This window comes from Triplophysa rosa, linkage group LG14, assembly GCF_024868665.1.
Source record: "Triplophysa rosa linkage group LG14, Trosa_1v2, whole genome shotgun sequence".
Taxonomy (NCBI): domain Eukaryota; kingdom Metazoa; phylum Chordata; class Actinopteri; order Cypriniformes; family Nemacheilidae; genus Triplophysa; species Triplophysa rosa.
The window spans coordinates 23,602,416-23,627,335 of NC_079903.1; the positions used below are offsets into that span (position 1 = coordinate 23,602,416).

General features: G+C 38.4%; 2 protein-coding genes across 4 annotated transcripts in view; both read left to right on the plus strand.

The window, feature by feature from the left end:
- Positions 1-736: 736 nt before the first annotated feature.
- LOC130565258 (myelin protein zero-like protein 2) lies at positions 737-4,409 on the plus strand. Of its 2 annotated transcripts, none has more exons than XM_057351865.1 (4): positions 737-837; positions 1,897-2,066; positions 3,484-3,697; positions 4,055-4,409. In XM_057351865.1, exons 1-4 carry the CDS (start codon positions 783-785, stop codon positions 4,216-4,218), a joined length of 603 nt encoding a protein of 200 aa, XP_057207848.1. In that variant the 5' UTR covers positions 737-782; the 3' UTR covers positions 4,219-4,409. The 2 variants fall into 2 exon arrangements, with proteins under 2 accessions (XP_057207848.1, XP_057207849.1); XM_057351866.1 differs by having other exon boundaries at positions 3,487-3,697.
- Positions 4,410-7,521: 3,112 nt separating this feature from the next.
- The window catches only part of mpzl3 (myelin protein zero-like 3), a 19,448-nt gene continuing 2,049 nt past the window's right edge, over positions 7,522-24,920 (plus strand). For both annotated transcript variants that reach the window (XM_057351862.1, XM_057351861.1), the window contains exons 1-4: positions 7,522-7,727; positions 19,750-19,919; positions 23,667-23,877; positions 23,974-24,139. In XM_057351862.1, coding sequence (XP_057207845.1) covers positions 7,646-7,727; positions 19,750-19,919; positions 23,667-23,877; positions 23,974-24,139 — 629 coding nt within the window. In that variant the 5' untranslated portion in view covers positions 7,522-7,645. The remainder of the gene's footprint in view (positions 7,728-19,749; positions 19,920-23,666; positions 23,878-23,973; positions 24,140-24,920) is intronic.

Genomic DNA, 24,920 nt, shown 5'->3' on the forward strand with positions numbered 1-24,920 from the left:
CCCCGCTCTCTCTCTCTCTCTCTCTCTCTCTCTCTCTCTCTCTCTCTCTCTCTCTCTCTCTCTCTCTCTCTCTCTCTCTCTCTCTCTCTCTCTCTCTCTCTCTCTCTCTCTGTCTCTCTCTCTCTCTCTCTCTGTCTCTCTCTCTCTAAATTATGCTTTAGGTAAATTAGGCTATTTAAATTGCTTTTGTTAAAATGCAATAGAAAAAAACATTACTGATGTGCATCTTAAAACAAAACAATGGCACGGATATATTTAAAATATTATTTTCAGTTTTGACAACTCTAACATTTATTTGAGTCTAGGAGAGTTGTAAACCCTGTCCAGGAAAGCTTTGTTACAATGAAAAGCGCTCAAAAAGCGCTCAAAGTTGAGTTGAGTTAACATTAATTTAACAAATGATATGCACAAACACATAAATATGATTTGAATTAGTTGTGGTTTTTTCATCTGTATAGATGTGGCGCCCTCGTGTGTCGAAAAGTGTCAATGACAATGTTTCATATTTTAATAACTCTTAGAACACAAAGTAAAAAGCTTATAATTCATTACATTTAAATTACTTACTACATCGGCATTTTCTATTACATTTTTAGAAAATGTATAATTTTCTGTAAGCTGACTTTTTCTTTTAACACAATGTTGTATCTTTTATTCGTTTTCTCCAGTAAACACAGATTGATTACACTCGGATTTCCTGAGGTCGCGTGAGCGCGCTGCGCGTTCATGTGAGCTGCTCAGTTAAAGCTTCTGTGGCGTGATTCAGACTGTCAGTGTGTGTGATGATGGGACTCGTGTGCGCGCATCTGATGGTGACACTGTTGCTCACCGCATCAGGTCAGTGTCTTCATCATCTTCATCACTTTACACACCCTTACGAACACTTTGCGTGGGTTTATTACAGTAAAACTCTACAGTAGTTAGCATGTTTTTGGTGGATTGATTACAGTTTCTCCAATACTATGAGTATTATTGCTGTAGTAACGTCACAATCTAACTCTATTTTTTTGCTTCTATACAATAAACTATAAACTAAACGTACAGTTTGCTTTTAATAGACAAACTGTTCAGTGCTCTTATAGATAAAAGCGCCTGTTGAATAAAGAAATAAATGCAAAGTAAGTGTAAAGCGTTGTTAATTTTGGGAGCCTTTAGTTACTATAATGTTTTGTTGTGTTTGATTTGTAGTAAAATAATGCTTTATTTACGCACTTTACAGTAGGCTATAGATCAGCACGCGCTGGTGTTTATAATCGCTCGCTCGCACGCAGCGCTGTTGTGTTCACGTCATTGCTCTTCTGTGTTTTCCGGCTTTTGTAAAGTGAAATTGCTTCTGTATTGTGTCACGGCTGGATGATTATTTCATATGTTTCCTGTGATTGATTTATGAATGATTTGTGTTTCCCAGTAGATCCGCTAAATATAATCCCATTGTGACGCTTGTGATTGACACCAGTCCCGTCGCTCGAGCTGTAACTGGGTTACCTGCGTGCGCATGCGCAGTTTGTTGCATACACTAAATCGACCCGAGTAAAACATGATTTTAGAATCTGCACGCACCCGGACCAACAGCATCACCACCATCACCTCTCTGAACTGACCGGCGCTTTAGATTATTTAAGAAAATTGCGTGTGTGGTGTGTGTGTGTTCATGTTTGTATATCCCGGTGGGGACCTAAACCTGAATGCACACCAACACATGGGGACTCGTGTCACAAAATTGAGGTCCTCATGGGCACAAAAGCTTATAAATCGTACAGAACAATATTTTTTACAAAAATCTAAAAATGCCCAGTTTTCTATGATCTTTAGGTTTATGGGATAAAATCTACAGTTTGTACAGTATAAAAATCATTACGCCCAAGGAGATAGTAAACCAGACGTGTGTGTGTGTAGGCTGGCTGTGTGTGGTTGGTATGCGGGTGTCTACAGCAGGTGATGTTCAGGCCGTGAACGGTACAGACGTTCGTCTCAGATGCACCTTTCACACTTCAGCTCCAGTCAGACTGTCGAGTCTCGCGGTGTCCTGGAGCTTCAGACCCTTCAGCCCGGGACCGGAGGAGACGGTGAGAAACATCAAACACTGCACGAGTGTGTGCATCTCTCTATCTCAGTTTAAGTGTGCTTTATTGGCATGACAAAATGTGATTGTGTTGAGTGTGATGTTATCAGTATTGTTGTGGTTGAGCATCAGTAGATGTGAGGACTGAAACATCAGGACTGAAGAGAGGATTCATTTGTGTTTCAGCGCTTCAGAATGATATGAGTGAGGGGTTTTCTCTCTTTCTGATCAGAGGATATTTGACTCATTCTGCCCTGCATGCATTGTTTGCTGTGTGCCGCTGCACTTGTGAGAGATTTTACACACTTCTGTATGCAGGCTCTCGATTGGATGTTTTTCCCATTTAGTAAAATCTTGATTTGGATTTGTCAGCGGAGCCCACACTTCACTGCCATCGAGAGCAATCGCTTCAATCACTGATTCTAATGTTTTCAGCCAAATTCTAACAGGGATTTCTACAGGACATTGACGTTTGATGGCTGAAGGCCCTGCGTGCTTCATCTCTCAGTTCATTCACTGCAGGATTCAAGTGATTTTAAACCCAGGTCATTGTAGTGTGGTGTGTGTGTTATGGGGTTTGTGTGTTGTGATAGTTGGGATCTGGATCTTCTCTGAGAGGTGATCATTGGAGTTTTACTGAGTATTGTTCTAGCAGGTCCAGGATCTGTTGTAAGCCGTCAACAGAAGCAGATCGTCTGCACACAGAACACATTTGATTTGTGAGTGGTGTCGAGTGAGGCCGGGGCTTCAGATCGCTCTGGGATGGTTGCCAGGTCATTGATGTAAATATGAAACAATGTTGGACTTAAACCACATCCCTGTGTCACTCCACGCTCCTGAGAAAGATATCTAGAACGCTTTATGCCGCATTTACTCTCGGCGTACATTGATTTAATAAGGTCACAGGTTTTACCACCTGTGCCACTTTCAATAAGTTTGTAAAACTGTCCTTGGTGCCAAATTGAGTCAAAAGCTTTTTTTAAATCTATAAGCATGCATATATTTGACCTTTATCTTGGTTAAGGTGTTTTTCGATTAGAGTATGAAGCGTGTATATATGATCAGTCGTGCGGTAGTTTGGTAGAAATCCTCTCTGACTTCTGCTCAGGACATGTGTGTGGTGATGAAGTCTAAGAGTCGAGCGGTTATTAAACTACAGAGCAGTTTTCTCAGGTCACACTGATGCCTCTATAGTTGTTCGGCTCAAATTGATCTCCGTTTGTAAAGATTGGTGTTATCAAGCCTTGATTCCAGATGTCAGGGATGTGACCTACACTCATAATCACATTAAATCATTTTAAAATGGCCCGATGTAATCAACTGTTTGTATGTTTTATCATTTCATTTCAAACCCCATCAGGTCCAGATGCTTTTTTTGCTTTAAGGTTTTTGATTTTGTCTTCATAAAATCTCTCTCTCAGCAGGTGTTGTACTATCATGAAAAGCCCGTTCCAAATCACGAGGGCCGTTTCAAAGGGAAGGCGGAGTGGGCCGGAGACGCCGGCGGCCGTGATGTGTCTATAGTGCTGAGGAAAGTGTCTTTTCAGTTCAACGGCACATTCAGCTGTCAGGTGTGGAACCCGCCGGACGTCCACGGCAACATCGGCCAGGTGCGTCTACGAGTCGTCTCCACAGGTGAGCCCAAACGTGCACACATTCCACTCACAAACATCTCTACTCAACACACACGTGAAGTGAGGTCACGGAGCATCACACGTGGAGTTTGTGAAATCAGAATCAGAATCAGAAGAGCTTTATTGCCAAGTGTGCTTGCACACACAAGGAATGTTCTTTGGTGTTGGAAGCTTCTAGTACAGACATTCAACACAATGACAATACAAATATAATAAGATTTACAGTCTAAAAGATTCTAAAATATGCATATATAAAATAAAGACTATTGTACAGAAAATGGGGGATAATAACATATACGAGACATTGTACAGGGTAGTATATAGTAGAATATACATGATGCGATTTGTGTCTTTTCAGCTTCTTTCTCTGAGATTGTGATTCTCTCGGTTGCTATTGGAGGCTCCATTCTACTGATCCTGCTCATGTTTATAATCATCACGTCTGTACGTCACTGTCACACAAACAAGAATCCAGAACAAAACTGCACAAGACAACCGCAGAAGGAGCTGATGATGTGGTGACCGGATAACACTTTGATCCATTCTTGGTTTTTCTTTAGCTCTGCTTGGCAACCGGCAGCCTCTGGTTTCTAGGTGATCATATTGTCTTTTCTCAGTATTTTTTGTGTTATTCTGCTCAGCTGATGGAGATCTGCTTCTGTTACCCGATCGGTTCAGTGGTGATGATGATGACAGCTGTTCACTGACATCCAGTCATGGTGAGGAATATGAAGTCTGAATGATGAACTGATAAAGCGAGTGTGATAACAAAGGTCTGTCATTTGCATGATGAAAATTACTTTCTTGTTTTTAATTATACATTTTAGTTTTCATTAATTGCACATTAACATATTGTCAATTTCTAGAAACATTACATGATATTAACACATACATAAATACTGTATAAAAAATATTTACAATCTGTATATGTATTTTATATACTGTATATATTGTTTCACAAATGAACTCTCATTGTATAAGGACACTGTCATTTACTAATAGCTGTCAAGCACTGTGGTCAAGCCAGCCGGCGTTTAGATTCAGATGCGCGCATATATTGAGTGGTTTACGGTCATTCTAGGAACGCAGCTTTTAAAGCTTTATTTAAAATGTAGATGTGTCTCGTCAAGAACGTATTGTGTGTTACATTCATTGAATATGAATGTGAAGGTTTACAAAATTAAGTAGTTTGTCTATGATCTGTACAAAAATTAAACATGTTATTTCTGTGGTAAAAGTGTAGTAAACATGTTTTTTTATGTATTGATAACTATAGGCAAAACCATGGCTGTAATACATTATCCATTGGATTTGATACTGGTTTAACTATGGTGTTTGAAAGCGTTTTGTAGCATTTGCAGAAATATGCCTTTTTTTTACTGCAAAGGGCTATAAAACATCATTTCTAAAGAAGATAAAACTGTTGGTCAGTTTCAGTAGGGGGCATCCCACATTACATGCACATGACATATGAGAGAATTTCACTGTAAAATTTGGGAGAAATACACATTTTTCTACTTCAAAGCCTATAGTAACAATTTCTAATAATAAGAAAAAACGTATAGTCTATTCTTGTAGAGGACATCCCATAGTATATACACACCAGATATGAAGTATTCTTACTGTAGCATTTTGGAGAAATACATTTTCTTTCACTTCAAATGCCTATAGATATGGAAGGTAAATCCTGCCAAATTTAAATAAATTAATTAAACGATGAAAATTAAAACCAGATTAACAATTTCATTATACATAACTGCGTGCTCAATATGTGCCAAAATGAAAAATAAAATGATTTTATTTTCATTTTCACACTGACAATGCGTTGTCCCTGTCAAATTGAAAATGCAATTGGTGATTTGACATTTTAATTTTCACTAAAATCTCGAGGCAAGACTGCCAATATGAAAAAGAAAAGGCAAATGTAAAAAAGAAACTGCAAAAACATTTTACAGCTGTAAAATGCTCACGCAATAATACTGACACAATTCAAATTAAAATGATGTAAAGTTTGATTTTCATTTTTTTTTCTCTTTTATTTCATTTTCAAAGTCATGCAAATTAAATCAGTGGGTGTGGATGAGCGTCTGCATTACTGGTAACGCCCCAAAAAAGTCATACCCGTTTATTCGAATGAACGTGTGTAGACCAAGTTGTCAGGCGCTTGGTCTTGGCTCTTTGTAATGATTACGACGGACTGTGTGTGGTGCAATACCGAAAAGTTGCTGTGTGGTGTTCTGCATCTCTGATAAATTAACCAACGAACAAACTAGAGCATTGGAGAGCCCTGCATCTCTAGCGTGCCCTGAACCATGCCGGAGCGCGATTGTCCCCACTCTCACGCTGTCATCATTACACTGTGACTGCTTTTAAGAAAACATAAACAAATCTATCTTTCTCAGCACAATAGAATCCGTCGTAATGTTCGGTTTGAGGTTTATTAGGTGTGTTTAACTTCACGCGCATTTTTGTTGAAGCATTATATTTATAATACACATGCACATAAATATGTATATGTATATATATATATATATATATATAATATATATACGTATACATCTTTTCAATTAAAACCTTTTAATTAAATACTGACTTAACATTAATAGCTTACTTTGAAAGTAGTTTGATAACGTTTGCTCCGCCCACTTCCGGCATGAGACTGCTGTGACGTATGGATCTGCTGTCAGTGTTGCCAGATTGGGCTTCTTTTCAACGGGTTAGACGGGAGAAAAATGCATTGGGCGGGTGGACAAAATTTGGACTGCTTGTGAAATTAAAAACCCGCCCAAGCAGCTTGCCTTCTCTGTGCTTTTGATTAGCCAAGTTATTTCAAAACGTTCGAAAATAACGTGTAGTGCAGTCATAAACACATTATTCCTTAACACAGCCCTTAATTGGTTCAGTTTAACCAATCAACTCTGGGATAGGGAGACCTCACCTGTCAATCAATCTACAGTTGAGATCATGTGATGGCTTGTGAGTGATGGGTTTTTGGGCGATAATGGACCCGATTTTGTATATTGAAGCGATCGCAATGCCAAAAGTGGCCCAAATACAGGTATATGTTGCACGGTACAGAGGGTGACTCAAATCTCACAACATGGATTACACATGTGGTGACAGACGACTCGAGGACTTTGTAAATATAACTATACCTGAATTCACAGCAGTTGAATGATTTAAAAAAATCAAACGGAATATGGGATTCTACTCACGTTACTTCTGTTCATCATACTCGTCCTTGACAGCTGCTGGACTTGATAAATTTAGCATTATATACTTCACGAAAGACGTACTGTAGTTGTAGCTCTGTCAGATGTTAAGGCAACTCTCAAAGGTAAGCACATTATTATTGCTGCTGTTCTTTTTTGTTGTGTTGGATGTATCAATGAATCGCACATTTTTGGCTGCCGTGGTGTGTAAATGAAGTTCATGAACAAGGGGAAAATGCCTACTCGGCTTTGCGAATCCCATTAATTATAGTGGGCACTTTTTGCACAAAATGTGTTTTTTGAGGGTTAAAGTCATTGGTTAATTACTTGATTGTCGCTTTGAAGTGGTTTCTGGACATATTAGTCATATTTTCTAACTCTCTTTAATTCTATTGATCCGTTTGAACCTGTTTTCCTGGTTTAATTCTATTTTTTCATCTTGTCATAGTTCGTTTTAAGGAGATAAAATGGTCATTATCATCGTTGATTGACACTGCAATACATTTCTATCACATTATTTTGGCAGTTCAAATTTGGGCTGGCTTTTGTTGGAGTGGGCGGGGCGGGTTTTATTGAGCCTTTGGGCTGGATCATTTGTCCACCCAATCTGGCAACACTGTCGGCTGTACTTCCTGCTTCACCTGTTCGGCAGGTATCAAACGACTCAACATGGAGGACAAACACAAACCTGCGACATAAACAACAGAACTAAACTCGTTTATATTCGCTGTTATGTGATGATATATGAGCTGAAATCGACGATGGATTCACACAGAAGCTCGTTTGAAGGATTATCGTCGTGTGTTGTCTTTGTTTGCGGTAAGTTTGGTTTCATTCGACACGCGAGCTTTCACTTCGTCAGGTTCCCACACAAACAAACCCAGTGTAATAGCATCTGCTTTAAACTCGACCTTATATTTGATCAACTTCTGAAAGACTGTTAACGGCGTTTTTATACCAGTAATGTGTTGTTTTGTGTGAAAACAGCAGAACTTTAAAGCCTGCCGATCTTTTGCTGTAGCTGTTGGTTAAAGAAGTGAATTGTTATACAGTATTAACGTTATGATTATGAGTTATAAAGTTTAAATACTGTAATTCATGTTCACGAGTTTATTAAATGGAGAGACGTGTAATTTACTGTGACTCTGTCGATGTCTCTAACTCAGTTCCCTACATGGAGAACACGTTCCCCGCCTGTCAAACACTAGTGATGGGAATTATGATTCATTTGAGTGATTCGTTCTTTTTCAGTTCGTTCACCAAAATGATTCGTTCAGATTCGTTCACTGATTCGTTCAGTGACCATTCCTATAATACGCCAGCAGGTGGCGCAAAAGAGTTGTGTTATGTCAACGAACGTATTAATGGACGTATAAACTGATTACAGGCTTTATTCAAATGTGTGTCTCTGATCTACTCAATAAATAAATAAAATAAGTCTAAATAAGTGCTTCAGATGACCAACGCACAAGGTTTTTTGCATAATTAAAAAGTTAATTGTTTGGTCATTTACACATTCATACATCTGGGATTATGTTAAACGTGAAGTTTATGTATTTTAAATAGAGTGTTTTCACGACGCGTCATCAATCCGGAAGTCGGCCATGTTGGAGGCACTCGGACGTAAACAATAGCATGGATTGCACTGTGAATGCGCTGTCTGTCTACTTATATATGATGTCTAAACCACGACAGAAACGCGTGGAAGCTGCTAAATCCTACAGAGACGGACTTGGTAAGCAGGAACGGGCTCGATGTTTTGAGAAACTAAAGTTGATAGGCGATAAAGATCCTTACGAGCTGGCTCCTTCGTCGAGGACTGACGACCCCACAATTCTTCCTTCTATTTCTTATCCCGACATAGTAAACTACTTTTTCGCTAAGCCCCTACACAGCTGAGTATGGAATTCCAAAAGTGACAATATTAAAAAATAAATAAATACAAAAATAAATCCATGAAGAAATGTAAAAAAGCAAAAATAAATGAGTATTTATACTTTTATTTCCTTATTTATGGGTAATTATATATTTTTTTGCGCTTATTTATTTTTTCATTTATACATTTATTTATTTCCACTTTTATTTATTTCCACATTTTTTCATGTATATATGTATTTATTCCTACATTTCTTTATTTTTACATTTCTTTATTTCTACATTTATTTATTTATGTATTTCTTTGTCTGTATGCTAATGAGTGGGGGCGTGTTTCACCTCAGACATTAGCAGTCGATCTCAGAGCAGCTGTGCTGAAGCTTTGAGGCCACAGGGACACCTTGTGGTGTGACCAAACGAAACGAGGTTGATGAAGTTGCATAGAGAAGGCAATCGAGTCATTTAATATCACCCTAACTGTATGTAGATAGGGTTACCACACATAGCCTACATACTCTTTATTAGGGACATTGCCGTAAAACATTATCCGGTCGAGATTTCTAAAATGTCTTTGCACACATGAACAGAAACTGCACAACAACAGGTCTGCTATGAGACACTTGGAAGAATACACTTGGACATGGAAGCGCGTGAAATTATCCACTAGTGATCACATTTATTGTAAACGTGCTGGATGGAGCTGATAAGAACTTGAGTTGTTTGTCGATGAGACTCGCACAAACCAGCTCAGAACGCCGAGAGAAGCCAGCGCATTTCACTGAAGTCTACGCAAGCATTTTGATCAATGCGTTTGAAACGCGTCTGCAAATACAGTTTACATTCGCGTTTCCTAACTTTGCAATGCATAACACGTGGCATTTCGAATGCTTAAATTATAACGCATATTTCATAGGCGTAATTTGCGGGTGGGTCATGTCCCCACCACTTTTTGCCAAAGTCAATTTTGTCCCCACCACTTATTGGAAGAAATAAAAAATACGGAGTGTCTATTTACCGTTGCTTTGTAAGCAAAAGGAACTTCTAACAACTCCGCCCATCAGTTTCAGATTGGAATAGACAAAGTGTAAGAAAGGCACACAAACATCGACTTCTCCGGTGGCGTAGGGCGAAAAGCGTGCGTTACCTACTTCAAGTCGTCGTGGGTTCGGGACTGCTGTCCGCTGAACTTTTTCTCTGTCACATATCAGATTGTAAAGGTATTTATTTGTAATAAACTATGAAAATATTTGAAAATGGCTGTTCAAGTCATGCATGTACCAAACATTTTGCGCTTAATTGCACTTTGATGCTATATATTTTCGTCCTTATTGTTCTCGACATGCCGTTGCTATCGTCTATCGCAAGATTAATTACATTTTGATACTTGATAGAAAACTCCAATAAATGGAAAAAGTCACAACTTTGTAGTTTCACGAGTTCAAAACAAAATTTAGAAAGTTTGTTGTATATTTGTAGCCTATCTGGCAATGCCCGTATAATAAGTGAAAATGAGATTTTTTTAAAGATATTATTTTTCCATCTGTTTCCCCTGTATAATTTACTTGAATGTTTGTCCTTATTAGCAGGGGGTTCCCAAACGTCTCAATCCTTGACCCAACAACAGGTAATCTGTGTTGAACACAAATTTTTAACATGGGGAAAACACATTCGTTTCAGTAGTTTTTATTTTATCACAAATTAATACGTTTAATTACGTACGGCAACAGCCATCCTTACATATAATAAAGCACAACATGCTTTAAATGATCTATTAATGAAAACATGATATAGTTTAAAAACAAATGGAAGCAGATCAGATATGTGGAAATTTAGAATAGTGAGTTTAGCGGATTCGTACGGTGGCGTATTGCTGCCACGTATTTTTCCACTCAATTATGTCGTTAAAACGAGATATGTCGTTTAAACGAAATATGTCGTTTTAACGACATATTATTTTGTTTTAACGACATATTTGAGTGGAAAAAATAAAATGTAAGTGGCAGCAATACGCCACCGTAGTAAAGGGATAATATGACGTCTCATAATAATTACACATTAATCTATTACGTGAAAGTGACATGTTTTCTAGCTGGACATAGGTAAAATATCATGTTTTCGAACCACGGCCTGCTGTACGGTACACTAAAAAAATCCGTAAAAATAGGGCACAATATACTGTATTAATATGAAGGAATTTTCTGTATTCATTTTTACAGTTGTTTTACATTTTGCACTGCATTAAATTGCATTTTAGCATTAACGGAAATGTCCATAAAATAAAGGAAAATGTACTGGTAATGTTCTGCAAGTACTTTATCCGTTTTTTACGAGATTTCTTTTTTACAGTGTATCCAAAATCAAGAGAGCGATTTCTCTTCTGAGTTGTGCTTACGGATACAAAATATTTAATAAATGTTTGACTGACAACAAATCCAGCCTGAATACATTTCAGATGTAGTAGTTTATATCCACGAAGCTTCCCATAATGGTCTAGTTCATCAACGAGGAATAATGCCACTTCCAATGGGTCCGCTCAGCTACCACAGTGACGACCGGACCATATTCGTTGCCACGACGTACCAAATAACGTTTATGGGACGTGACGAGTACACAGTGGCGCCCCCAAGGGGGGGCCCCCAAAAAGTAACTGGCACCCCATTGGTCCCCCCAACCAGAATGACATTTTTTAAATATATATATTTTTTATATTAGAATAATAGTATTAATATTTATTAATTAAAATGTACATTATCGAAACACTATGTAAAAAAATAACTTGTATAATGTGTTATGTAGAATACGATCTCAACCCCTCCTCTCTCGTTTAACCTGCCAAACCGCGACTAATGTCGTCTTTACACAGCAAAGGCGGCACAGAAACCGAATCTGAAGCGGCTTAAAACCACGAAAATGAGTATTTACACGGAGCGTTAATGCAGCTCTAAAGCGGCATAAATGCATTTACACAGGAATTAAAATAATGCGAAATAATGCTGAACATAACCACAAAAACACAGAGCGTTAATGCAGCTCTAAAGCGGCATAAATGCATTTACACAGGAATTAAAATAATGCGAAATAATGCTGAACATAACCACAAAAGCACAGTTCTAACAATGTGCTGATGAAATAATATCTTAAATTAAACAATATAAACTCAATATATATATATATATACTGACACTAATAATAACAATGCATACTTTAGGATAAAAGCAATAATAGGCTATAAATGCAACATTTTAAATGATTTTCTAACAAACACTCTCAGGCACCTCACCGCATATTGAAAGACGCCAAAAGTTGTTTTAAAGAGCCACAAAGTCACTGTCGACTAGGTAAATGAACAGTTCCGATGTTACAACAAATGTTACCAGATCGTTTTCCTGTATGAAATACTGTCCTCAATGAGATGCGTCTGGAAATATAACGACAAAATCCTGCATTTCAATCCTAGCCCGACAAGACCCAAATCATTTATGCTCCTAGGGCCGGGCATCTGTGCACAAGCGCTACTGGCCTCACTTTACGATCTGGACCGAAGCACACTTACATTATTATGATGTGACTGTTTTGAGGTAAACTGTAAGAAAAGCACACACTCTCTCATCACAACACAATGTTAAGTTTGTGATTTATTAAGTGTTCGACTTCATGCGTGTGTTGTGGAGACCCATCTGCTTAAGTAACACGAGAGCTTTTCAAATAACTCTGCGAGACTGCATCATGTCCGACAAACCTAATATTTGAAGCAGTTTGAGACGCACAGTAAAACATGTCTGCATGTGATCGTGCACACGTACCAGAAGTTTTTTTCCACGAAGGAGAGGAGATTAAGGAGGAATTTAAACAATGTCATGAGTTCAAATAAAAAAATCTGCATGCCGGGCCTGAGTCAGAAACAATCATACTCCAAACATTTTTCTAAATTAACTTTAAAAACAAACGAAACGAAATAAATGTAATTTGCCATTAAAAACTAATCTAAACTATTTTAATGGCTGAAAACGGTCTCAAAATATACATCCTGCATTCAAACTGTGCCACAGCCTGCCTGAGTAAACAAAAATACTCCAAACATTTTTCCTCATTAAATCATTTTATGAGGAAATGAAACAAAAAATTTGTTTGAATTATTTAAAAAACCTGTGTTGTTATTATTAGCCTAAAACAAATGTGGCTGTGTGTTTTTGGCTTCATCTTCACTCTCTCACTTTCTGCTGACATAACAATGACGTAGTTTAGAGCGGCTTTAATGCGCCTTCATTTACACTAAACCTGAGCCGCATCAGAGTCGCCTTTGATACTAGGGTCTGAGGAGGGTCAGAGGCGGCATATTTTAGATCTGCTTTCGTGCGGCATTGCGTCTTTACACAGAAATTTAATCCGCCACAGAGACGCCTTAACTCGCCTGTGTAAAGACGCCTTAATATGCGCACGGCAGCCGCAGTACCACGCACGTGACGTCATGTTTGCTCCTGTTCAGTCAGCAGGCATGAAAGGGGTAGAGGGTTGGAGACGAAACTCAGAAACGAGTAAGTAAAACGTGGTTTATTGTATGATAAAATTTATTGTATCAAACTCTAATACGGGTTGGCTAACTGAGATTAAGCTACAGTAGTTGCGAAGGCATTGGATTTGAATTTTTCTGCTACTCATACTCGCATTTTGATCGATCACTATACATGTTTGGTTAATACACTACTCCATCAGCTGATCTTTAAATTGTTGGATTTGCAGTTTTTGGCATCTATTACGATCATATTTTTTTATAGTCAAATATATGTAGAACAGTTAGCGAATTAGCATGTATCGATCAAACACTGAAAATATTAGTAAATTAAATTAGAAATTAAATCGTAAGACTAGTAATAACTTTATATGATCCCAGTAGTATTAATGGCAATGCCAAAACTCGTAACCATTAGATTCAGGCATAATACATTTTTTTAAATATGCCACCCTAAGATTTGTACTGGCCCCTTTGTGCCACCCCATAAAAAAATTCTGGTGGCGCCACAGTGAGTACATCCCAACAACCAAACAGTTAAAATCGTTGTTATAATTGTATTTAAACACATCGTCCCTCGCATGGAGGATTAAATTAATTTGTGATTTAATCTGTGCGTTAAAGATTCAATTTTATGCATAATTTAAATAATTTTCTAGTTAAATATGTATTATACAAAATATGACGATTAATAAAACTTAACACAGCACTGTACATCAGCATCAGACACTTTATTCAGATAGGCTACTGAAGTAAATGACAAAATAACCAAAGACTTCAACTCAATGTAGAGCATTCAAAGCAGATAGTTATTGACGGAGATGAATAAATATTATCTTTAAGCTTAATATTACATTCTTGTTTTACCACAAGTTTAGCAGGATGTCCGTTTTTTAGATACAACTATCAAAAGCTTCTTCAGTCACACTCGCAAACATCAGGGTCCGTCCATTTAAACGCGCCAAATCGATCGAAAATCATTCAAAAATGTGTTTACTCTCACATCTGTGAGGTATAAAGAAAAAAAATTAAATAACCGTTAATGTTTTAATGATGCCAGATTGTGGCTCTTTGCAGAACAGAGAACGTGCGTGCTGGACAAGCGCGCACATTAAATAAATAGGAACAGTTTTAATTGTTTTATCTTATTAAACTCCAGTTTAATAGCTCAGTTAATAGCACCAGTTCAGTTAATGAACCATCTCGTCAAAAAACTGAATTAATTTACCGAATTCATGCAATTCCGTTTGAATTGTCTATTAATGAAACCAGTGAGAAAAATATGTTGTTTAAAATGATATAATATCTCGTTAAAATGGGAAAAATATGACGTTTACACAAGAAAATTATTTCGTTTAAACGACATATTATCTCGTTTTAACGACATAATTGAGTGGAAAAATACGTGGCAGCAATACGCTGTTGTCACGAAATATCACCCTATTTATCGGTCAAATCGGTTGAGGCTTGAACTGAATCGCAATGCATTTTTTGAACAGCAGGGGCCGCTATTTTCACTGCAAACCTAAACGTGGATGCTGATATTTCTTAAATGCAAAAAAATCCAAGAAAAGCACAGACAGTATTAGTTTGTTTATATTAAAGAGACTTTTTCTATTATTAATTTGTTATAAAATTGCAGTTTAGTTTTGTTATTTGAAATAAAACATTATTTTATCATACAAAGAAAGTTTTGTTATTTGAAATAAAACATTATTTTATCATACAAAGAAACGTGAAGCATTTAAGAAATAATGCAAGGGACGTTGTTCATTTCTAATTTGTTTCAACTCATTTTTTCAAAATAAATCGTGAGTAAATCGTGAATAAATCGCATCGTGAGATCAGAATCGTGAACCGCATCGCATCGTGAGCTAAGTGAATCGTTACATCCCTAGTAAATAGTGCTAACAAAATCTGATATTTAGGTAGACCAGTGAAAAATAAAACCTTTTCATCTTTACCCTCAAATGACAATTTTTGCAACTGAATGTTTTCTGTTCTCAGATTTTGAAGTTCAGTGGTCATAGAATCAATAAAGTCACCAGTCATTTCAGTTGGAGTCCCTACACTGCAGATATTATCGCTGACATAGTCACTTGTGGCACAATCGTAATCATCTGGTGTGTCCATAAGAAGCAAAGAATGGGCAGCAGCATCCTTGTGTTTCTGCTGGGCTCGATTCACACAACGTTTGTAACGTGATGTCAATGAGTCCTTAGGTTGTTGTGGTTCTTGCTTTCCTCTCATATTAAGGCAGGGCTCCCAATCTGGATCATCCTTTTTGTGCAGGTCAGATCTTTTACCTACAATACATTAATAATAAATATAGCTTCATTTACTAAATTTCAGCAACATTTTAAAGAAAATATTTATGTCTTGCACTACTAGAGTAGTTTATGAAATGAAATTATAATCAGATTTTAAGACCGGTATTTAACAAACAGCAACGAAATATTAATATGAGTGTAACGTATACTATTACACTACAAAATTAGTTAATAAATTTGTCCAATTATTCCCCTACCTGACACGAAATGAGAAGAACAAACACGAATGTTGTGAAGATTCTTGCCCTGAAAATCCTGGTACAGTTTGGCAATCCACAAACGCCTTCTTTCCTCCGACAGTTTTTTGCACATTTCTCCTTGATTGGTAATAACTTTTGGCAGTCTATAGTACTCCAAATGTTTTTCTCGGTCCGACCGATTAGTACAGCCCAAAACACGACAATAGTTGACCATTTTTATCAGCAAAACTACCGAGTTCCATTCAGTTCAGTCGCATTGTTTACGTCCGAGTGCCTCCAACATGGCCGACTTCCGGGTTGTTGACGCGTCGTGAAAACACTATAAACAAGCGTGCAAAGTAGCCTACCTGTAACTGCGCTTTGCATCCGCTTTCTGCTAATTGCTGAACGAGACTCACATGCTAAATGACCGACCTACAGTGTCACTGTTCTTCAATTCCTTCATGAACGACATGTACCAGTTCGTTCAATTCGTTCACGAACGAGATCTCTCTCTCTCGTTCAGCCTCAACAGCGACTTGGTCAGCGTGGGCGTATCCGTTCAGTGGAAGATCTAACCAATGACACGTCCCTTCACAGCCGGAACTGGAATGCTATTTGCTGACGTGACGCAAATGAGAGCTAACCAATACTTTTTTTTTTTTTTTTAACAGTTTTTAGAGAAGTGCATGACATGAATTAAACGTAATGAAGTCGTTTTTATTTGAAAGAACAATAAATGATACAAAATGCACTCAAAACACCTGTGCTTGCAGTACAATAACTGAGTAAACAGGGCTTGACACTTTCAACTCTCAACTCAACTTTATTTATATAGCGCTTTTACAATTTTCATGTTACAAAGCAGCTGTACATGAGACACATTGACTACAAGCAAAATAATTAAAGTTGTACCTGCAAAAACAAGAAAAGGTGAAAACACAGAAGACAGACACACCCACATACAAAACACTCCACACACACAATATGCACACGTACTAACACACATAGACATAGAGACACATGGATGTGCATGCACACACGCACACACACACACGCACGCACGCACGCACGCACGCACGCACACAGACAAGTATGCACAGACACACACACAGACACGCACACAGACACACACGCACACAGACAAGTACGCACACACACACACACACGTACACAGACAAGTACACACACACACAGACAAGTACGCACACACACACACACACACACACACACACGCTCAGTGAGAGCACACATTTAGGATAAAGGAGAGAGAAGCACAGGTCAAATATAACAGGCTATAAATTCCTATATGCAATATTAATTAAGTAAAACTTTAAAATTCTAAAGCATGTTAACTTTCCATGTTAATTTGTCTTTGTTACATTTAACCATCAGCTCGCATTATTTTATTATTTTCGTAAGGATCTTTACATTGTGTCCGTTTCTGTACTTGTTGAACAAGAGACCTCATCTTTCATTTCTTTCACGAACGAGAATCAGCGGGTCCTTTGACTCCTTTCATTCATAAACGAACAAGATCTCTCTCGTTCAGACTCAAACACGGCTCGTTCGTTCAGTGAAGGGCGTATTCGTTCAGCACATTCAACCAATCATATGCTCTGTCAAAGCTCACACTCGAACGCCATTGGCCCGTGCTTTAGACACTCTTTTAGAAGACGCTCTTGATGCTCGAGGAAGAGATTTCAGTGAACGAGAAATAAGAGTCATTGCCTTTCGTGAACAAGACCGATTCGTTCACTTGAAAGATTTGTTCAAAAAGAACGATTCGTTCATGAACGTAACATCACTATCAAACACTCAAAGTGAGTTTAATGTTTAGTTGAATATCATTAGAATCATATTGTGTGTTTCTGTAGTTTGTTGTGATATGATGGCTTGTGTTGTGTGTTGCGTACAACAGAATTGTACGTTTCATTCTACACGCACGCACGCACGCACGCACGCACGAAACAGACCGTCTCAAGTTAGATGATGATGACAGTTACACATCTGCAGTGTTTAACATGAATAAGTTGTAGGACTCAGAAAATATAAGAACTTTATTAAGATAAATTATAGGACGTTCTTAAGAATATTCTTAAAAGTAATTCTCAAATATTTTCTTATAAACATATTCATTTTTCTAAGAATTAAAGGGCAGACTTTGTCAATGATTATACTATAAGAGTAATTTGTCAATTTGTTAAACTTCATTTGTGTAACAAGCACCTCGACTCATGTTCTTATGTAAGCGAGTAATGTGTTAAAACGACATTAACGAATATTACAGGTATACTTCTTTAGCCTATATGTTACGAGTCTGTGTAAGTAAACATTTTGCAATGTATTTAAAAGCACTCTGGATTTTCTCATAACGAAGGCTAAAAATCGGTAAAGTAAGGCAGTTAGACCTGATCAACATTATATCAAAGTTCATTATTGGCGAAGAAACACCACCAAATACATGTAAAAAAACCTTTTATTTTTTGAGATTTTAAAGACAACCGTGAGGGTATTCTAATTTAGCCTATAGATTATATTTACAACAATAAAGCCGTTTTCATTTACATATTTTCAGTTTCACCTTTCAGTTCTAACTAAACACGACATAAAAAGCAGCGATTTTGGCTATATTCTTTCACAGAGCCTCTGTCTAGGTAACCATGTGCATATTGTGCAGACGAAATGTGTTCATGTTTATACATCCAAACAGTGGATAGCAGTGACAGGTTGTTGGAAACGCTGTTTTGTACTCATTTCATTCAGGAGTCACCTGTGGAATGTGCTGCTTCTTCCTGCCGCTCACTGAGATCCCTGCGCAGGGGAAAGTGAGTCCTTGCGCTCGCGGGACAGCACATGTGACATTTTCCCACTGAATGAAAGCTTTATCGGAAGGTCGCTGGATATTTCGCTTTGTGCTTCTCCTGAACAAAAGCTGCTAAAGGGCTTGTAAAAGTTACTATATCAAGAGACAGACTTGCGTACGTTAGAAACACTGTTTTATGCGCACTTGCGTGTGTGCGTGCCAGAGAGGCACACGGCAGAATGAATATAGCGAAAACATTGTTTTGTGAAATGTTCTCCCCCTTTCATGGGCCCCTGGGCCGGTGCCCATAATGCCCATTGGATAATCCGGGCTGTCAAACAATGAATCGCATCCAGAATAAAAGTTTGGGTTACATAATATACTGTATGTTTGTGTACTGTGCATATTCATTTTGTATTTATAAACACATACACATACATGAATATATTTAGGAAAAATATAAGAATTTATAATCGTTTATCATTTAAATGATTGGTAAAAATAAATGTAAGTATTACCTAAATATGTATACATGTATGTACGTGTTTATAAATACAAAATGAATATGCGCAGTACACAAACATATATATTATGTAAACAAAAAACTTTTATCATGGATGCGATTAATCATTTGACAGCACTAAATGTTATGAGATGAATGTTTTAAATCTAAATATTGAATATCTGAAATAAAGTCATGATAGTGTTCAATGTAAATATACTTTATTATAAGCTGCTGTTTGATGTAGACCGGACTGAAGTGGATCAGAGCAGCATTATTTCATCTGCCTTTAATATGCATTAGAAGGAATATATCGGTCAAATATGAAAATTCTCTCAGAATCTCAAAGCGCAATGAACTGAAATGTTGTCGGTTAACACATCGAGAACATGAAATATCAACGGTTCTTGTGTGTCTTCAGAGACCGTATTTATGCAGTATTTTTCCATTTATAATACCATATGTTGTGTTCTCATTTATTTCTCTTGATTGCATGTAAAGCAGCTGCTGATGTTCATCATGGTCTCATATGAAAATGAATGACATCAGGTGTAGGTGTCTGACCACACAGGTTTGGAACCACCTGAGGGCGAGTAAATGACTGAATTGAGTGAACTGTTTGCGTTTGTTTTCATTTAGTTCTGCTGAGCGATGTGTGTTGCGTCACACTGAAAGCTCCCGCAGAGATCAACGTCATCAGAGGAGCGACAGTGACCCTGTCCTGCACCTTCACCTCCTCCAGCCGGGTCACCAGTCTCATGTCTGTCGACTGGACCTTCAGACCACAGAGCGGTGGTCCTGCCAAACTGGTGAGCTGCTCACACACACACTGATGATGATACGGATTAGTGTGCGTGGTGTGCTAACACCATGTAGACCACAGCTGAGAGAGACACATCTCCATCACAGACCGGCGGTGTAAAGGTCCATGTCATGTCAAGTGTGATTCTGAGTGTGTCTTTACAGTTGTCCGATAAAACGGAGCTTTTCTGTTTCAGCAAGATAAAACAATCACTTTTCTTCTGTTCAGTTTTAACATTCTATTAGACAGACGTTTTGTTCATAAATTGCACTTTGTTATACCATCTGAAATGAATAAAAGGTTGAAATAAAGTATTTGAATGCTCTGTACACACATCAGCTGTGTGCGTGCGTGCGTGCGTGTAATGTGAAGAACATTCTATGAAAAATAATCTTGATACGATTAATATTAACTGAGTAATGTCACGTCAAAGATTGAAATCAAAGTGAAGTTAATGGTTAAAATCAAAGTTTTGTTGACACATACACTGGGTTCCAAATTATTATGCAAATGATATCTTTCTCTGGTTTTCCTAATTTGTCGATGCAAATGACAGTCAGTATAATTTTCAAGTAATCAACAGTTAGGGTACATTTGGAATTTTATTGAACAAACCTCCCACTGACAACAGTATTTATTTAAAATATGAAAAACTCAAAATGCACTGTTCCAAATTATTATGCACAACAGAGTTTGAAAACATTTCATAGGTTGTAAAAAACTGAAAATGGTCATTTGTTGAATTTGCAGCATTAGGAGGTCATATTTACTGAAATCAAAAGCTATTTCAATCAAAAACATCCTAACAGGGCAAGTTACATGTTAACATAGGACCCCTTCTTTGATATCACCTTCACAATTCTTGCATCCATTGAACTTGTGAGTTTTTGGATAGTTTCTGATTGAATTTCTTTGCAGGATGTCAGAATAGCCTCCCAGAGCTGCTGTTTTGATGCTAACTGCCTCCCACCATCATAGATCTTTCGCTTGAGGATGCTCCAAAGGTTCTCAATAGGGTTGAGGTCAGGGGAGGATGGTGGCCACACCATGAGTGTCTCTCCTTTTATGCCCATAGCAGCCAATGACACAGAGGTATTCTTTGCAGCATGAGATGGTGCATTGTCATGCATGAAGATGATTTTGCTACGGAAGGCATGGTTCTTCTTTTTGTACCATGGAAGAAAGTGCTCAGTCAGAAACTCTACATACCTTGCAGAGTTCATTTTCACACCTTCAGGGACCCTAAAGGGGCCCACCAGCTGTCTCCCCATGATTCCAGCCCAAAACATGACTCCGCCACCTCCTTGCTGACGTCGCAGCCTTGTTGGGACATGGTGGCCATCCACCAACCATCCACTACTCCATCCATCTGGACCATCCAGGGTTGCACGGCACTCATCAGTAAACAAGACTGTTTGAAAATTAGTCTTCATGTATGTGTGGGCCCACTGCAACCGTTTCTGCTTGTGAGCATTGGTTAGGGGTGGCCGAATAGTAGGTTTATGCACAACTGCAAGCATCTGGAGGATCCTACACCTTGAGGTTTTCGGGACTCCCGAGGCACCAGCAGCTTCAAATACCTGTTTGCTGCTTTGCAATGGCATTTTTGCAGCTGCTCTCTTAATCCGATGAATTTGTCTGGAAGAAACCTTCCTCATTCTGCCTTTATCTGCACGAACCCTTCTGTGCTCTGAATCAGCCACAAATCTCTTCACAGTACGATGATCTCGCTTAAGTTTTCGTGAAATATCTAATGTTTTCATACCTTGTCCAAGACATTGCACTATTTGACGCTTTTCGGCAGCAGACAGATCCTTTTTCTTTCCCATATTGCTTGAAACCTGTGGCCTGCTTAATAATGTGGAACGTCCTTCTTAAGTAGTTTTCCTTTAATTGGGCTCACCTGGCAAACTACTTATCACAGGTGTCTGAGATTGATTTCAGTGATCCAAAGAGCACTGAGACAAAATACCATCCATAAGTTTAATTGAACAATATAAAATTAAATGTTTACGACACTTAAATCCAATTTGCATAATAATTTGGAACGCAGTGTAATCAGATAATGAGACTTAAGCCTGAATTTCACAGACAGGGACACATTTAGGCCCGGTTTGACAGACAAGGTTTAGCTTAAGACAGGACTATGCCTTACATGGATTAGGATATTTGAGTCACTTTTATAAAAATGCTTTCGAAACAAACATCACCGATGTGCATCTTGAGACAAAACAATGGCACTGACATATTTTAGGATATGTTAGGGCAAGTTATTTTCAGTTGACACGGCTCAAACTTTCATTTAAGTCTGGGACTAGCCTTAAGCCACTTCATTCATGTTTCTGGTGTAATTCAGCACAGTAGAACTTTTATAGAAATGATTTGTTTCTCTTGTTTTCATGTGTATAGTACGGTGGCCGTGAAGTGCAAAACAAAACAACAAATCGCAAACCTAATTACAAATCTAAAAGCAAAATAAAACATGCAAAATCACAATTACAAATCTGAAAACGCAATGGCAAACCATAAAACACAACAATAATTTGGGAAACAAAATAAGTCAGAAAACAAAACAACAAGTCCATGCGTGATTGTTTTTCCCTCACATGACACTTACAATATAAGCATATGTGACCCTGGATCACAAAACCAGTCTTAAGTAGCACGGGGACATTTTTAGTAAAAGACAAAAATACATTGTGTGGGTCAAAATTATCGATTTTTCTTTTATGCTAAAAATCATTAGGATATTAAGTAAAGATCATGTTCCATGAAGATATTTTGTAAATTTCCTACTTTAAATATATAAAAACTTTATTTTTGTGAGTGGATGGCCTGCCACAGTGTCCCTGATTAACAACTTCAAAGGCAATTTTCTCAATATTTTGATTTTTTGCGCTCTCAGATTCCCGAGTTTTAAACTGTTGTATCTCAGCCAGATATTGTCATATTCTAACAACTCGTATATCTATAGAAAGTATATTTATTTAGCTTTCAGATTATGTAAAAATCTCAATTTCGAAAAATTGACCCATAAGACTGGTTTTGTTGTCCAGGGTCACATTTACTTTTATCTGTGTCTCTGCGGGTTATGGTGAGAGAGTGATTGACAACATGATGCGATCATTTGTTTTCCCTTCATAAACATAAGTTTATATACTGCGAAAATGCATGGGGGTGTGGCCGACTTGTTCTGCCCCCGCTGCACGCCGGTGTGTGGCTTTATATTCTTCTATTCTTTTGCAGGTGTACAAACAAAACCATAGCAAAGTTATCGCTTTCCATGGGGGTTCACACATCGGCCGAGACGCGCAGCACCGCATTGCGTTGCAGGACTCGGTCACACTGCACGCGTCAGATGCGTGTATTCACAGCATTGTTATATTGCGTCATGTTGTCAATCACTTTCTCACCATAACCCGCAGAGACACAGATAAAATAACATATCGTGTTATATGCTTATATTGTAAGTGTCATGTGAGGGGGATTAGATTTGATATTGCGTTTTCAGATTTGTAATTGTGATTTTGTAATTGTTATTTTGCTTTTAGATTTGTTATTAGTTTTATTGTTTTGTTTTGCACGTCACGGCCACCGTAGTCTAGTGAGTAAATGTCAAAACCCATTCTGGATTTGCAATGACTTTGATGTTGATGATATGCATCACTCCCCCTACTGGTGACTGGTGGTTTCTATCTCTCACTCTCACTCTCTCTCTCTCTCTCTCTCTCTCTCTCTCTCTCTCTCTCTCTAGTTTTTTCACTTCTCGTCTCAAGCGTACCCCCCTGAGGATGATTATTTCAGAGGACGTGTGAAGTGGGTGGGCAGTCCGTCACGAGGTGAAGCATCCATTCAGCTTCTGAACGCATCGCTCACAGATAACGGCACATATGGCTGCACCGTACGGAACCCACCTGACATCCAGGGCAGCCCCGCCTTGACCGTCCTCACCGTTTCCCCAAAGAGTGAGACGCATCACAAACCATCATCATTTATCAAAATAAAAATATATTATACTTCAGAATGACTGAAAATACTCTCTCTTGCTCTCTCGGTGTCAGGATTGTCTGTGGCGTTCACAGATGTGGCTGTGCTGTTGGTGTTTGTTTTGGTTCCGTCGGGTCTGATAACTCTGGTTCTGCTGGGCCGGATTCTCTGTCCCTGCTGGTCTGTATCAGAGGGAAATACTGCTGTGACCCATCACTCGCCCATCGAGGTCATCTCTGGGTGAGGAAACCTGTCTGTCTGTCTCTCTGTCTGTCTGTCTGTCTCTCTGTCTGTCTGTCTGTCTGTCTGTCTCTCTGTCTGTCTGTCTGTCTGTCTCTCTCTCTCTCTCTCTCTCTCTCTCTCTCTCTCTCTCTCTATCTTCTGTCTGTCTCACTCTCTTCTATCTGTCTCACTCTCATCTGTCTGTCTCACTCTCGTCTGTTTGTCTCACTCTCTTCTGTCTGTCTCACTCTCGTCTGTTTGTCTCACTCTCGTCTGTCTGTCTCACTGTCTTCTGTCTGTCTCACTGTCTTCTGTCTGTCTCACTGTCTTCTGTCTGTCTCACTCTCATCTGTCTGTCTCACTGTCTTCTGTCTGTCTCACTCTCTTCTGTCTGTCTCACTCTCTTCTGTCTGTCTCACTCTCTTCTGTCTGTCTCACTCTCTTCTGTCTGTCTGTCTATCTCACTCTCTTTCTTGTCTGTCTGTTTGTCACACTCTCTTCTGTCTGTCTCACTCTCTTCTGTTTGTCTCACTCTCTTCTGTTGGTCTCACTCTCTTCTGTCTGTCTCACTCTCTTCTGTCTGTCTCACTCTCTTCTGTCTGTCTCACTCTCTTCTGTCTGTCTCACTCTCTTCTGTCTGTCTCACTCTCGTTCTTCTCTCACTGTTGTCTCTCTGTTTGTTTGTCTGTCTCACTCTCTTCTGTCTGTCTCACTGTCTTCTGTCTGTCTGCCTGTCTAACTCTCTTCTGTCTGTCTCACTTTCTTTCTTGTCTCACTGTCTTCTGTCTGTTTTCTTTGT

Coding starts and splice junctions, on each gene's coding strand:
- LOC130565258 (XM_057351865.1), top strand. CDS start 783: ATGATGGGACTCGTGTGCGCGCATCTGATGGTGACACTGTTGCTCACC. Junction 2,067..3,483: donor GCCCGGGACCGGAGGAGACG/GTGAGAAACATC, acceptor TCTCTCTCTCAG/CAGGTGTTGTACTATCATGA. Junction 3,698..4,054: donor TCTACGAGTCGTCTCCACAG/GTGAGCCCAAAC, acceptor GTGTCTTTTCAG/CTTCTTTCTCTGAGATTGTG.